General features: G+C 46.1%; 2 protein-coding genes across 2 annotated transcripts in view; both read left to right on the forward strand.

Annotated features, from left to right (window-relative positions):
• Position 1: 1 nt before the first annotated feature.
• Positions 2–3,707, forward strand: SLC35B1 (solute carrier family 35 member B1; the record flags this gene model as incomplete). Its single annotated transcript, XM_010724573.3, has 9 exons — positions 2–15; positions 91–194; positions 308–438; positions 686–716; positions 915–1,072; positions 1,366–1,492; positions 1,813–1,919; positions 2,167–2,320; positions 2,520–3,707. Coding segments are annotated over 9 exons (879 nt in total), but the record flags the coding sequence as incomplete, so codon positions are not given.
• A 9,612-nt stretch (positions 3,708–13,319) lies between these two features.
• SPOP (speckle type BTB/POZ protein) overlaps positions 13,320–15,071 on the forward strand; it is a 25,531-nt gene continuing 23,779 nt past the window's right edge. The window contains 2 exon segments of the mRNA XM_031557058.1: positions 13,320–13,550; positions 13,840–13,938. The gene's annotated coding sequence lies outside the window, so the exon portion shown is untranslated.

Consider the following 15,071-nt stretch of genomic DNA (forward strand, 5'->3'; position numbering starts at 1 on the left):
CCTGCAGGAGAGCATGTGAGCGGGCGCGGGGTCGGCCCGGGACTCGGGTTTTTCCCCGCGCCGCCGGCTCACCGTGTCCCGCTCTTGCAGCACGCGGGGGAAGTACGGCGACGGCGCCCGGCAGGAGAAGTTCACGTACGCGCTGAGCCTGGTCTTCATCCAGTGCGTCATCAACGCCGCCTTCGCCAAGCTGCGTGAGTCCGGGCCGCGCTCCGGGCTGCCGGCGGGGCTCCCCGCGCTCCGCGGCTCTGAGCGCCCTGAGCTCCGTCGCAGCCCTGACGCTTCTCCTCCCTCGCTCTCCCCGCAGTGATCCGTTTCTTTGACTCCGTCAGGGTGGATCGCACGCACGGCTGGCTGTACGCCGCCTGCTCGCTCTCCTATCTGGGCGCGATGGTTTCCAGCAATTCGGCCCTGCAGTTCGTCAACTACCCGACCCAGGTGAGCGTCGGCCGCTCCGGGAACGGAGCTCCGTTCGCCGGCCGGGAGCTGCCGCTGATGGCTGTGGGCTGCAGGCCGTGGCTGAGCACCGAGCCTTTGGTTCTGCGGTCGCTGTGTGGTGGGGCTTTGTTGGCTTTCCTGCAGGAGGTGCAGTGTGTCGGTGCTGGTCGGGTCGCCCTTGTGTTGCGCTCGCACTGCAGGCAGGTGGTGGGTGTGCAGGTTGGTAATGTGCTCTTTTTTTTGATAGGTCCTAGGCAAATCCTGTAAACCCATTCCAGGTAAGCAAATTAAATGTTTCTTTGTGTGTATTTCTGTGGGTTTCTCGTGTCCTTTGACCGATCCGAGGAGCTCAGCTGTAAAAACAGTGCTGTGTTGCAGGAACGGCAGCTGTGCGCCATTCGGCCCCGTGTTCTGTTCTATGGGCAGCTGTATTCCCACGTGAGGATGTGGGCTTCATGATGTCGCTTCTTTTGCAGTCATGCTTTTAGGTGTGACTGTGCTGAGGAAGAAGTACCCGCTGGCCAAGTACCTCTGCGTCCTCCTGATAGTCACAGGCGTGGCCCTGTTCATGTATAAACCCAAAAAGGGAGCTGGAGGTGACGACCACATCTTTGGCTACGGGGAGCTCCTTCTGGTGAGTGCTGCTGGAGTGCAGTGAGCTCAGGGCTGCCTGGTGGCAGCTCTGGGGAGGATGGAGCAGTGAGAGCTTTGTACAGCAAGAGCACCCTAACGCTGATGTGGAAATGCTTCCATGCAGTGGGCGCCTCATCGAGTTTGAAGGATGCATGTCTTTCTTTCTGTCTGTTTTGAGGTCGCATCATTGGTGTTTAACAGGTGTTTGGGATGTCTCAAACGAGGGGAGGGAGCTGAAGGTCTTCCCCTTAGAGAAGGTTTTGCTTTACTCATATCTCTGTCTCCCTTTGTCAGTTGCTGTCGCTGACCTTGGATGGGCTGACGGGTGTATCTCAGGACCACATGAGAGCTCACTATCAAACCGGCTCCAATCACATGATGCTGAATGTTAACCTCTGGTCCACCTTGTTCCTGGGAGCTGGTAAGGAACGCCCTGCACAAAGTACAGCCTGCCCTGCAGCGCCCTGTTCTGCTCCCTAAAGAACTTGGAACGCCTGTTGCAAAAGAACTTCAGTTTGTGTATTCGGTGTCTGGGTGCTCGGTGCAGCTCTTGTGATGCCCACCAGAGGACACTGCTTCACACACAGCTTAACTCCCAAACGTGAGCTCTGTGCTGAGCAGCTCTCCGTGCTGCTGGCTCCTGCTGCGTTATGAATGTGAACTGAGATTATGCTCTGTAGGCTGAGATTATGCTCGGGCAGCCTCTGGGTGAATAACTTCTCATCCCGCCCCTTCCCGCAGGGATCCTGTTCACTGGAGAGCTCTGGGAGTTCCTGAGTTTTACTGAACGTTATCCCAGCATCATTTACAATATCCTGCTGTTTGGCCTGACGAGTGCACTGGGTCAGGTAAGCTTCCATTGTTCTGCAGCCTTCGCTGGGGTTTGTTTGCACAGCTGGGAGATGGCAGAGGAAAGTTGCCTCGCTTTCTGTTACTTTGGTTATTGCTGCTTTCCATGTAGGCTACCATAAAATTAAATTGGTTATATGGAAGTAAGCGGGAGTTGAAAAATGTTCTTTCAGCTCTGGCTGTGTGGGTGAAAATACGATCCGTGCTGTACCTTTTTGTGATGAAAAGCACCTGTTTGTTTTTCAGAGCTTTATTTTCATGACGGTGGTTTACTTCGGACCTCTGACCTGTTCCATCATCACCACGACACGCAAGTTCTTCACCATTTTAGCATCCGTCATTCTGTTTGCCAATCCCATCAGCACCATGCAGTGGGTGGGGACGGTCCTGGTGTTCCTGGGTAAGTCTGGGCAGCAAATCTGAGCTCTTCCTTCTGTTAACATAAATAACCCACAGCGGGGGGGGCAGCTGTAAAAGATGCTGGTCAGAAAATAGAACTGTATGGAATGCTTCTGATGGAAGAGTGTGCTACAGCCTTAGCAGAGCAGGGGAAGAAGAAGAGCCCTTCTGTGCACACGGATTGTTTTGTCTCTTTGCAGGCCTTGGACTTGATGCCAAATTTGGAAAGGGAGTAAAGAAGACATCGCATTGAGGAGATGGTGGATCTCCGCTGTTGGAATGGACTTTTAATTTATTGTCTTGTACCTCAAAGTCTGTTATGAAACTGGACTCAGGATAGGTAATTAGTAGGGGAATGTTTGGATTTTTTGTTTTAGTTTTTTAATTACAAATTGCTTCAGTTTTAACTGTAATCAAGTATTATGGTTTTTTTTCTGTAATCAAAGGTGCAGTACTAGATCCTAGCAGCAGGATGAAATTCTTGCCTTAACAGAAAAAAAAAAAACCCTTCATATCTTTATTAAAGAAAAGGAAACAATGGCCACTTCTCCAGGACTTTAATTTCAGTACTTGGCTGACGGCGGGGAGGCAGAGCACAGCTTTCTCCAAGGAGAGCTGTCAGAATGATGTTAGCATGGTGCAGCCTGGGAAGGTCCCGGATTAAATGCCTGTGCTGAAGATAACCCTCTCTCCTGGTTGATTGTATCATTATTTTTTTCCATAATGGAGCAGCCTGGAGCATTCTGCTATTGACATGTGTTGCACTGTATTCTTCACCTGAGCCCTTCTGAACAGGCAACCCTGGGCATATGTAAAAATGTACAGGAAATCTGTTTAACCACTGGGGTTAAAATTAATTCTTTTCATCTCCCCCTGCAGAGGAAGGAACAGGAACCTCTGCTGCTAAACTCGTGCCAAGGTTGTGTGACAACAGCTTCTAAATGTTGAAAGGGCCCTTGTTAATTAACCAGTGTCGTGGTGAGCTTTCGCTGACACCCGCTCCTGGGCGCAGACTGGGTCCCCAGTGCTGTGGGGGGAGGAGCTGTTATCATAATGATGCCTTCAGAGTTGGAGAGCAGAATTCTCCACAGAACAAACTTTACACATGAAAGCACGTTTACACCAGCTGTCGCTTGGTCTCCATCTGTTCTGTGGCTTTGGCCTTTTGCCCCTCCAGATGGGATCTTGATCTCTTTACTGAGCGGCTGTTGTAAGCCTCCCTTTCCAGCCCCTTCTACCCCCACCCCTGCAGTATTTCTTACAACTTTTTTGGACTCAAATTTGTTTTTCATTTAATCCGTCTTGTTATCCTATAGCGCTACTCAAACAACACATTTCTTGCAGAATTAAACCTGAGGATATTAAAGGGTTTTTTTCTGTCACTCTCACCTCCTTGCTGATTCGTGTTGCCTTAAAGGTCAAATGCTAAGTAGCAAACAAATGTGTTCTCAGTAGTAGAGAACCATGAAATAAAAGCTGCTGTGATTTAACTCCATGGATACTGCTTGATGAACATCGTGCTGGCATCTGCTGCTGTATGAAGATCCCAGCTTCCCTGAAAACTGTTATCCTTCACAATTACATTCAAGGTAATTAATTGCCATTTCGTAAATGGGAGCAGAAATATTGAGTGACTTGTACTGTGTGATAGACAGCACTGAATTATGGTGTTGTCTTGGTGGCAAAGGCATCTTTTCTCTATTTGTAGGACTTGGGATAGAGGGATAGAGGGACTAAGGGATAGAGGAGCGTATTTTAAATTTAGCCAGTTCTCAAATTGAGTACCCAGAATCAGCAGAAACACTCACAGTTCTGCAGACTTGTTTTTCCTGTTATTAAATAAGTAATCTAATGGAGGGACTGTGCAAAACACAAACACCTGAGAAATGCCATATAAATTACTTCCTCAGCCGTGTTCCTCCACGAGATCAGGAAAATTATTCAGACACATCACCTGTTAATTTCCAAACCACCACTCTACTCTAGAGATCTTGCTGCAAATAAAATGGAAATGACTCTATTTCGATTCCACAGAAGTAGATTGCTTATTAGCTGGAGTTCTTTAGTCACCATTGCTCCTAAGGAAGTGTGTGATCAGAAATTTACAGCACCTCGAGCCAAGTTACTTCCTGAAGACTGGGTGAGAGGAGGTAACTTCCAAACTACTTTTCTGTATGTGTTAGAAAGACCACTCTCTTCCTGAGCTTTTCTCCTCTTCTTGCCCCGAGTTTAGCTGTAGCTCTAGGAGAAAGGGTGTCTAATTGAAAAGAAGAAAAGAAAAAAAAAGACTTAGCATTGCTAAATGATTCCTGAACCATGGAAAAGAAGCTATCGTGGGCTCAAGGGATGTTTTCTCAGACCCACAGGTCTGTCTGTCCTCTTCTCCATGCCACAGCAGCCTGGAGGACTGGCAGAAATTAAAAAGCTGGGAGCTTTCTAGGGCCTATTTTCTAAGCCAAGATTTGTCTTTCCCAGTATCTTCAACTTGTCTGTATTCAGAGCACAGACGTGAGGATCAGCCTGCCAAGAAGGAAGAAAATAAAGGAGATTTTCTCTCCTGATTTCTGCAGGCTGCCTTGACCCACTTTAGCTCTAAAGCCTATTCCTGGTATGGCTCCAACTTGGTTCTCACTGCACCTCCACATCTTAGTAAGAAATTCTTAAAGTCGGCTCTTGTGCTAACCCTGAGTCTGAATCTTTTGGATTTCCTTGGACAGCTTGCTGTCTTTGCTCCAGACCTCATGTACTGTGAGATCCCAGAGGAGGCTGCAAAAGCAATTCAAGAAGCTATTTTCAAATCAGCGCTGGCTTTTTTCATGGCTGATTTTAACAGCGCTGCCACAGAACAGGTCTCCAGCTTTGAGCTGCCAGGAGGGCTGCTGCAATAGCTCTCCCCAGTGACAGACTGATTACCACGTTCTCAGAAGCCTGCCTGGTGGCTTCTGCTGTATGTTCCTGCCTGACTTCAGCTATCTCCAGATAAATACAAGGAAACTCCAAAGGAACCGGGTTTACTACCTAATAAAGTTTTCATCCTATCTTACTTTGTATTATTGGAAGTGTAAGTTCCTCTTGGAGGCACCTTTTGCAGAGGAATAGCTGTTAAACTGTTTTGTCAGCTCTGTTCTTTTTTATAAACAATGGCAGTGTTTTCAACCCGAGGGCAGAAGGCAGAAATTCAATCAGAATGCTCGGATTTCTGATGGAGTGTAGGAAAGGCTTTCCGTCTTCAACTAAGAGATGAGTAATCAACAAAACATTTACGATTTATTCTGGCTTTTCTAGATACTGCATAACACCTCGTGTGTGGCTATGCAAAGGAATCTTTAACTTAACTACTGCTGTCCAGTTGTGTTTTGCTGATAAGCGTCTTGTGGTAGCGTGGGCTGTAAATTCATCAGAAGTGTAGAGGTGTTGAGGATTGACGAGCAGCACCTGTGTTCTCTGCCAGCAGTCTGGGCTTTGCCTGTTCTGCTGCATTGCTTTGCACGTCTCTGCTTTTTGAGATACTCCCCATTTCATCACAGATAAACTAAGTGAATTACAAAATAATGATTATATATATATATTATATATATATAATGTATATTATATATATAATTTGGGTTTTTTAGGGTGGTGTGTTTGATTTGTCACTTATTTTTCTTTCCTCAGCTCCAAGCAATAGCTTTATTGTGATAGTGGACTATTTTCCAAAATGAAATCTGAGGTGTAAACACTTTGCAGTCAAGATGGCATCTGAACACTCACTGTATGTTTTCAGCTGGAGTTGCCTTGCCAAGGAGTTACTAAAGCGAAATCTTGAGGCTTGCTCCTTCATTACAGATGAGTGGCCTTTCTCTGAGGAGAAGGGAACTCAGTCAAGTAGGGCTTGAATTTAAGTGCCTTAGAAAAAGACCTGCAAGTGCAAAACACAAAGGTCAGACAAATTAGGCAGCCATTCCATCTTGCCTTTTTCCCTTGGGTCTGAAGTGCCAGCCCAGAGTCCCCTTATGAGTCAGGCAGTTACCAGCAGGGGGAACTCTTCTTTCAATAATTTTCAAGAAATATGAGAAGAAAGCAACATAAAAATGGTCCTTGCCTAATTAGCAATAGGACTGTACTTCCAAAGTCCTTGGTTTACAGTAAAAGTATCACGTGGAAATCAAAGTCTTCCTCCACTTTTATTCTGCTTAATTTTTTGATATTCAGCAGACTACGCTGGAGTTGTTCGAAGCTTCGAGACAATGTCTTCAGCAGGACAGCTCTCCATTGCAGACATACGCCTTTAAATGTGCATTTCCTACCTGTCCTCTTGTCCTGGGATAACACAGATAGCTGCCTTCGTGCACAGCAGCAGCCAGAGGCTCTGCAGTTGATGTTTGCAAAAACATTTCTGCCAGAATTCTCCTAGGAACCTTGTCAGTTGTTGGTGGTTCCAGGGAGATGAGAGTCATGCTCACACTGAGAATAAACAGCAGACAACACTGCGGCAGTGTTTGTGCCTGTTGTCTCGCCAGGAGGAACTCGGTGATGTATGAGCGAAGAAAGGTGAAGTTCTATTTCATACCTAACTGAGACATGGCGTTCACAGGGGGGAAGGCTTGGCAGCTGCTTTCCTTTTCCTTTCATCTTCCTTGCCTTTATGAGTTCCCTCTGCAATTCCATCAACAGATGTTTTAAAATAGCGTTTAGAGTGCATATAGACTAGCTTAGATGTACCGTGTGCGCGTGCATTTGGAGGTGCACTGAGTGTTTAACAGTGGTAATCTGCTGGTCACGGGATAGTAAAGACTCGTGCTTAAATGACAACAGTTTGAGGGATAACGAAGCTACCAGTGCTGCTTTGAAATTGATGAGTTACCAATGTTACAGACGCTACTAAAAAAAAACCCATCGCCCTAATGGTAAATGTTAAGAACAACTGGGATCTGTTCTGTGTCACTCAGTTAAGGCTCAGTGGTTGTGTGAGCTTAACACGCCGGCCTCCACAAGCTCTTGCAAAGGAAACAAGAATTCCTATTGGGTTTCTCAGACTGAAAAGTACACGAGAATCAGCCATCTACTGGGGAAAAACATGCCAGCTTTGGAGTCCCATTTCAGCATGTGGAGAGTGTCAGGGCAGGAGGGAGCAGATGTGTGTCTGAAACGGGTATTCTCATAACATTTCATACTTAGAGTTACAGTGCATAACTAACAGCATTGCAGCAATGGTGAGAAGATGCATGTGAAGAACAGGAAGGACTGTAATTACCTCAGACTGAATCTGCTACAGTTGGATGTCACTGCGCAATGAGGTGTTTACAGTTTTAAATATTTTAAAGAAAAAAAATTAAAATGCAAATGGCATTTAAGGCTGGAGAAATTAAACATTCCAAGGCAATAAAATCCCAGCCCCCGTGTACATTTAAACAGCAAAGATCATTATCTTCATCTTCTGTGGTCACGGGTAAAGCAGGCAGCTGAGTTTGTATCTCCTGGCAGTTTCATTGCCTGACACTCATTAGCTAAACTTCTCAAAATCACTTCTCAGAACAATGCAAACTGTTTTCCAGGCAAATATAGCCTCTCTTGTTCATTATCGGCTTTGAAGAGCTGGACCTGCTTTCAAGAAAAAATGTGCAAGTTCCTTCTCTGAAGTTATTCTCAGAACTGTAGCGTGACTTTCTCCCAAGGTCTTGGCAAATCTCATTTAGGGAATGTGATAGGCTGTAATTTGTTAATTTGTTTTACAGTGAACGTGGCAGGAAAGACAAAATCTTGGTCTTAGGATTGAGGAAGAGAAGGCCCATCCAGATGGGCAGATCCTGCCCCTGCTTCCTGCCCTGCGTGGCAGTGCAGAACCCCAGCAGCTAACTGCATTTCTGTACGAACAGCTGGGCTGGAAGGAGTGTTCACATCCACATCTGGAGAGATCTAAAACTCAGAACACAAAAAGCACAACTGAATGACAGTCTTCACTAATGAGGGCTGGATTTATCAGCTGGATGCTTTAAATTAGTGCCTAGTTTTAACATAAGCTTCATTTTATCTGGGCTAAGGATAATGTTACAAGACCACAAACTGTAGATCTATATCCAAATATATACAGTACATCCAAAATATCAAAAAGGGAGAACCTTACTTCTGGTCAGGCTTTGTGACTTCTGAATGCTTGGTTTTGAAATCATTTCTCCAGAAAACAATTTTCCATGCAATAACTGAACGCAGCTTCCAATGAAATTAAAGATTGGGCTACTCATTACTGCCATTCTGGCTGCAGTAACTTAATGCAGTAATAGTCATTGCAAGACTGCTAATGAGAAGGCATGAACAAAGAACTGATTAGCTCTGATTAGTTCTGTAAGAACATTCTAGAGTAGCATCACTTAAATCAGAGTGCTAGAATTTGTACAATAAAGTGCATGGTAACAGCTAACATTAACCTTCATTGTGGTCAAAACCAGACACTGAGAGAGCTCTCCTCTTCCACCAGCATGAAAATAAAACCAGACTTAGCATCAGGAGTCAGAACAAGATGGCAGCTCAGTAACTGAAACACTGAACAACTCTCGTCTGTGGATACTTCCAGAATCCATACCTGTTATTCCCTGCAAGGTCCAGACTGCAAATCCACATTTACATTTCCCTTTTTACATCACTTTTCACTGTCCTCTGCCTTTTTCTTAGTTGATTCACCTTTTCTTTTCTTCCCCAGCTATTTGAGCCCTTTAAGCTCATTCATACTTTCTCTCTGTGCTCCACAGAGTGAATCTTACCCTGGATTCACAAGTCTTTTGTACAATTATCTCTCTGTACCTGCAGAAGTGGAAAACAGCAGTGATAAAAACTTTAAACTCTGCTCAGTCCACTCCCGCTTCAGAAGATTGCTGTGATAACATTGAAGATTGTTTATGAAGAAAAGGAGATTCGGATGAATTCGAAGAGTTTCGACAGTGTTCTGAGCTCCTCTACTCTGCAGGTGCTAGCAGAGTTAACAGCATCTTAGAGAAAGGAAAATAATTTCACAGACCATTAGGGCTGGTGGGAAGCAGCAGGATCAGGTTTTAATGAATACAGGATCAAAAGCATCTTAAAGCAAAACAGCCCCGAAAACAGGAGCAGGCTCATCAGGGAAGATAGGAGATGCTTCTAACGAGAAACAAAGGACCAACTCAAAGACGTTTGGGAGTCACTTTCTCACAATTGCGCATTTTAAAGTATAATTTACTCTTCTCAAAAATTAGCTTTGATACGTTTCCAATACATGTAAAAATAGCACTACAAACAGATTCCCTCCAATTCAAGCTTCCAAGTCAGAATCCTTCCAAAGGTCAAGATTCTTTACACAGTGTTTGTTTTCTCACAATTAAAACTAGATTTGAATCACAGCGACAGTGCCGAAGTTAAACTGTCTTAAAGTGTTTTGAAGTCAGGCAAGCAAACTGGCAGCGTGCAAAGCTTTGGGTCTGTGTGTGGAAGGCGGCTGTCCCACCACTACTGGCAGGCGTTTCTCACAGAGGTGCTGATCGTGGCTGTGTTTTGTAGGGCTGTGTTTTGTGACTGTAGGGCTGTTTGCACGTGGCAGCTCTGCTGGAGCGAATGTATCCTTTCCTGTTCCAAAGACATGGGTGCTGCTGGAGCCAAGCGCAGGGAAGGTCGGAGCAAAGTGAAACAAGCACTGTGTAAAGGAGTGCTGGTTCCCAATCCTGTATTTTTAATTATTATTATTTTAATATGAATAAGCTGCTCAACTTCTCTACACTTCAAAAACATTTTTTTTAAAGACAAGTTATATTCAGCTCACCTTCCCCCTTGGTGCAACACTGAGGATTAGTTAATTGGTACAACAGCTTGAAAAAAGTCTTTAATTATTATTTGATTCATAGTTAAGGAAAAGTCGGAGTACTGGACTCTGTCTAGCTCAGTATTTGCTATTCTGTTGCAAATTAATTTTTGAGGAAAAGTGATGCAAAAGAAAAACCCCCAGTTTCCTGTCCCTGGTGAATCCTCAGACTTGCTTGGTTCAAAGAAGCCTAGATCTCAGAAGCTTTTCCTTTCATCACCAACCATATCAGCACTTACTGTTCTCTACTGTGTTCTGCTAGTGCCAAAGCTTGGACTCCTGCAACAAGATAATAACAGTGTCAGCTTTGTACTGGGCTAGAGGAGAACGTGACATTTTCAAGAGGATGGAGAAGATACCCCAGCAGAAGTCAGACTGGAGGGATAACCTATTTGATTTTTAAATGGCTATGGCACAGATATTACTATTTCATAATGAAATAAAATAAAGTTGGTAATACCAACATTCTTTTTACATCCTAAATCAAGCAAACAGTAACCATATTCTTAAGCCAACAAATGATTCTATTACTTCTTGTGAACGCACCACAGCGTCCCTTCCGCATTGCTTGTGGAAAATGTGCTTCTTGGATTTCTCATCAGCATAAGAAGAGGTGAATCAAGTAACTCGCAGTATTTCTTTGGCTGTTGCATATATAAAAGCCTCATTAAGTCTCCCCAGCGACTGGAGATGGATTTTGTTTAGAATGGTTTTGTTTGTTTTTGTAACAAAGACAGCAAATACGGGAAATAATTAAATAACTGTGTTTTCATACTCTCCTGATCATCAGAAGCCTATATGAGATTTTAATTAGTGCTGCATTTTCAATAACTCTGTATCTGTACGTGTTGCAGATTCTTTCCTGGATAACAGGGAGATAATTATGAGAATCCTGTTTTTCAGCCTCTCACTAAAGGGATGGCTGATACATTTAATCATGATGTAGAAATGCTGGCAGCTTTCTCTGAGTTCAGCCTCTCTCTAATTACATTTCTAGATTTTTAGTAAATTGAAAGGGAAAATGTAGGAACAAAATAATTAAAACCAAAGAGGAAGTGAATATTAAAAAGCAGGAGCTATTTAAAATTCTCGCACACAACTCCTTCATGGACATCAGTTTAATCAGTTTCGCATGAAAATCAAGCTCACGTTTACACAAAGCACTTCCAAAGCTTATGCACTTTAGTATTCATTGTATCTTTCCATGCTGGAAAAAAAATAAAATAAAATAACCTGTCTTGTATCATTCAGGTGATAGTGGGACTTACACCCAATACCCCCAAAGCCTTTGAGGATTTGGTACTCTCACATGCACATACTCCCATTAAACTTCCAAGGACCAAGCACTACCTGTGCCTAGGAATTGTCTGCTAGTAGTAGCACTGAATGGTGTTAAAGATAGAAGGAAGAACTTGCAAAGGATGGCAGCACTTCACGTGATGTCTGCACTCAGCAGGACAGAAGCGACCCTTAGATTACTTGTTTATATGAAGGAGTGGTAAGATTACATCTTCGTTTTCACAGATATCCAATTTAATTTTCCACTTCCTGGGAACAAGAGAACTTTGATCAGAAGAATGTAATAAACTGCAAAAGAGGTTGACCTCCCTGCTGCTACATGACACACGGGCAGGCTTGAATTAAAGGTGACATTCCTGTTTATCATACCCCCCAAAAAACCTCATATCAAAGCCCTGCAGCCTGAGTGCTAATCTAATGCAGCAGAGGGGAAAAAAACCTTTAATTTTCTCCAAAATTGGTGCTTTAATTTCCTTTTATGTTTCAGCTAGAGGAGAACAAGCACAGTAGTAGAAATTGAGAGTTTATGTTAGGGACCCGAAAGCCAAAAAAAAAAAATGGAAAGAGAATGAAAATAAACTTCTAAGAGAAATGTGTATCCAGAATAGGAATGGTATGACCAATTCTGCACTTCCCACGAGGCAATTTTATAGCATTTCTTCATTACAGTGCAGCATTACCTGCTGTTTTGTCACCATAGGCAGCAGTTTGTGAAATGAAGGAATGAAGCAGGGTCCAAAAACCAGTCGTGATTTGGATGAGACACTTGCCAAGAAAACCCAGGATGCTGCAGAAAGCGTTAGCAATAAAAAAGGCAATATTGTCTGAGTCAGTAGTGGACAAATGTGGAAGCTCAGTATGTATGAGCAGTTGTGCTATGAGAAGCTCCATTTTCCATACAAGAATGGGATAAGAAATAAAAAGACAACATATTTTTTGTTTAAGTGTCATCGTATATGAATTTTGCAAAGCAAAATCAACTAAAAACCTTTCTCATTTCAGTCACAAGTAGCTTTTTCATCACTTGGTACCACAAATCCATCTCATATCTGATAAAGGAGAGCTGTTTTTCAGTGCAGAAGCACACACTTCTAACAGCATTAGCTGTCATTTGGGAGTCTGCGTACTCAACCACACACCAGAATATTGAGGAAAATCCGGTGCTGTGTCTGAGAACATGTAATGCACTACTATCAGCATGCAATATGAATATACTAAGTGTATATGTACGATAAATATATAGATAGATAGATGCAAAGCCTCTGTGGGCAATCTGGTAAAAACATTTTTCACAGTCAGGCTGTATCTCTGTTTTGCTCCACAATATCCTCACAGAAACACCGCAGAAGGTTGGAAAAGTCCTACAAGATCATCCAGTCCTCATGTGCACAGGCACTGTGAGGTTTTCCACAAAGCTGCTGTGAGACCTTTCTTAAGCCTTCTGTTTAGGATGAGAGGTTCACGACCTTAATTTGCACCAGCTGGGTACTGGGAGAAATTTTAGGAAAAAGATGTAAAACTAAACCACACACCAGCTCTAAGCAAAGCCCTTAAAACCTAACACATCACCAGAAGAAGCCTGAAGGAGGGAGAGCAAGCCCCTACACAACACGAAGGCAGGACGTTGACAACAACGCACCGCCACGGCTGTTACCGCCTCACAGCGCTATGAGGGCGCCACGCGCCACCTCACCCGACGCCTTCCCGCCTTTTTCGCCCGCCCCTCACGCCGCGGCTCGTCTCGCGCACAGCGCATGCGCAGTGATCCCCGCGGCGGCGGCGGCGCGTCGCTGGGAGGCGGCGTAGCGGGGAGCCCGGATGTGTCAGTGTAGGGCGGTATGAGGAGACCGCAGGGGACAGCAGGCAGTGGTGTCCGTCTCAGGTGAGGTGGGAGGGGCTGTGCGGGGGAAGAAGCTAAAGGAACCGGGTGAGGACTGGAAATCGCCACAGGGACGGGGGGAAGGTAGTGCCGTCTCCTGGCCGCTTGCTTCCGAGAGGTTGCGGCGGCGGCCCTGCGGTACTACTGGGAAGTGAGGGACCCACCCAGGTCTACCACCCCCCCACCCTGCTTCTCCGCCGGCAGTTTAAATGGCGCTGCGACAGGAGTGGCTCCTTGCCAAATAGTGAGGTATGAAACGTAAGGGGACTCCGAGTCATACAGCGCATGCGCAACCGCACTGCCAGAAAGTGAACCATTAGGGGAGGGCGAAGCAGGCGGGGCGGGGTCGGGCACGCATGCGCGGAAGCCGGAGTAGTAGCAAAGGGCGCATGCGCAGGAGGAAGTCGAGGCTCTTGACTGAGTCTTGTGGGGGGAATGCGCGCGTGCGCAGTGGCCGCGAGGGGGGGGCGGGGGTTAGCGCAGTGCGCGTGCGCGGTCGGCAGGGGAGCGCTGGGAACGGCCATATCCTGCTCGTCAGGTCGGCGCCTGCGCAGTGCGCTTCTGCGGGGACCTGCGGAATACTGAGCCACAACGAGCGCGTGGGACCAATCGGAGGAGGAAGACATGCTGCCAAATAGTGAGCTCCAGCTGCTGGTGTTCTCCTAGGGGGGCCGGCTGCGGAGCGGGGGGGCAGAGTCTGGGGGTCGCCATCCCCACGCGCCGCAACTGCCGGGGCCGGGCCGCTCTGCCTTCCCCCTGCCGCCCTGAGGGGCTTCTCGGGCTGGGAGGTAAGAGCTGAGGGAAGGGGCAGAGCTGAGGGGTTGTGGGGGGAACAGCGGGGCGTGAGGGGGAGTGGGAGAAGTTGTGCGGCCCCCCATGGAGGAGCTGCTGGGGTACGGGGAGCTGCGTGAGGGAACACGAGTGAGTGGGTGGGAGGGAGCGAGGAGTGGAAAAGCTGAGGTGGGAACACATCGCCATAAAGGGCTGACAGGTCCCGGCCTGGCGTGGGGCACAGCTGCAAAACGGGAGAGCCCACAGAGCGGCGTGCCTCGTGGGCTCAATGGTGCAGCATCATCGTGCGGGGAAGGCGTGGAGGGCGGCTGGGAGCGCAGATAGCGGGGTCTGGTGTGAGCCCTCCGTCAGCGGGGTCTGCTGGTGGTGCAGCTCACAGTGAGCACCGGCTTCATTGGTGATAGATGGTGTTAGAATGGGAATCCCGGGGTGTTCCCAAAGCTGGTTGTGAAACCCAAGTTTTTTTTTTTTGGAGGGGGGGGAGGAAGGGTGGATTTCTTGTTTTCTGTCACTCACTCTTATTAGACAGGAATACATTTGGGAAAAAAATCTTTTCTTGTGATCTTTTATTTTACTTTATTGGAGTTGTTTGATGTGAAACTCTGTAAAAGCATCGGGATTTCACTCTTGTTTGTGGTTGTTTTTTGTTTGTTTTTTTTTTAGTGGTAGGACAAGGGGGAATGGTTTTAAACTAAGACGGGGGAGTTTAGAGTGGATATTAGGAGGAAGTTTTTCACCCAGAGGGTAGTGACACACTGGAACAGGTTGCCCAAGGAGGCTGTGGATGCCCCATCCCTGCAGGCATTCAAGGCCAGGCTGGATGTGGCTCTGGGCAGCCTGGGCTGCTGGTTGGTGACCTGCACATAGCAGGGGGTTGGAACTAAGGAAACTAAAAGGAAACTAGATGATCATTGTGGTCCTTTTCAACCCAGGCCATTCTGTGATTTATAAAGCGAAACTCCTTCTTCGGTTATTTAA

This window comes from Meleagris gallopavo, chromosome 29 (assembly GCF_000146605.3).
Source record: "Meleagris gallopavo isolate NT-WF06-2002-E0010 breed Aviagen turkey brand Nicholas breeding stock chromosome 29, Turkey_5.1, whole genome shotgun sequence".
Lineage (NCBI taxonomy): Eukaryota > Metazoa > Chordata > Aves > Galliformes > Phasianidae > Meleagris > Meleagris gallopavo.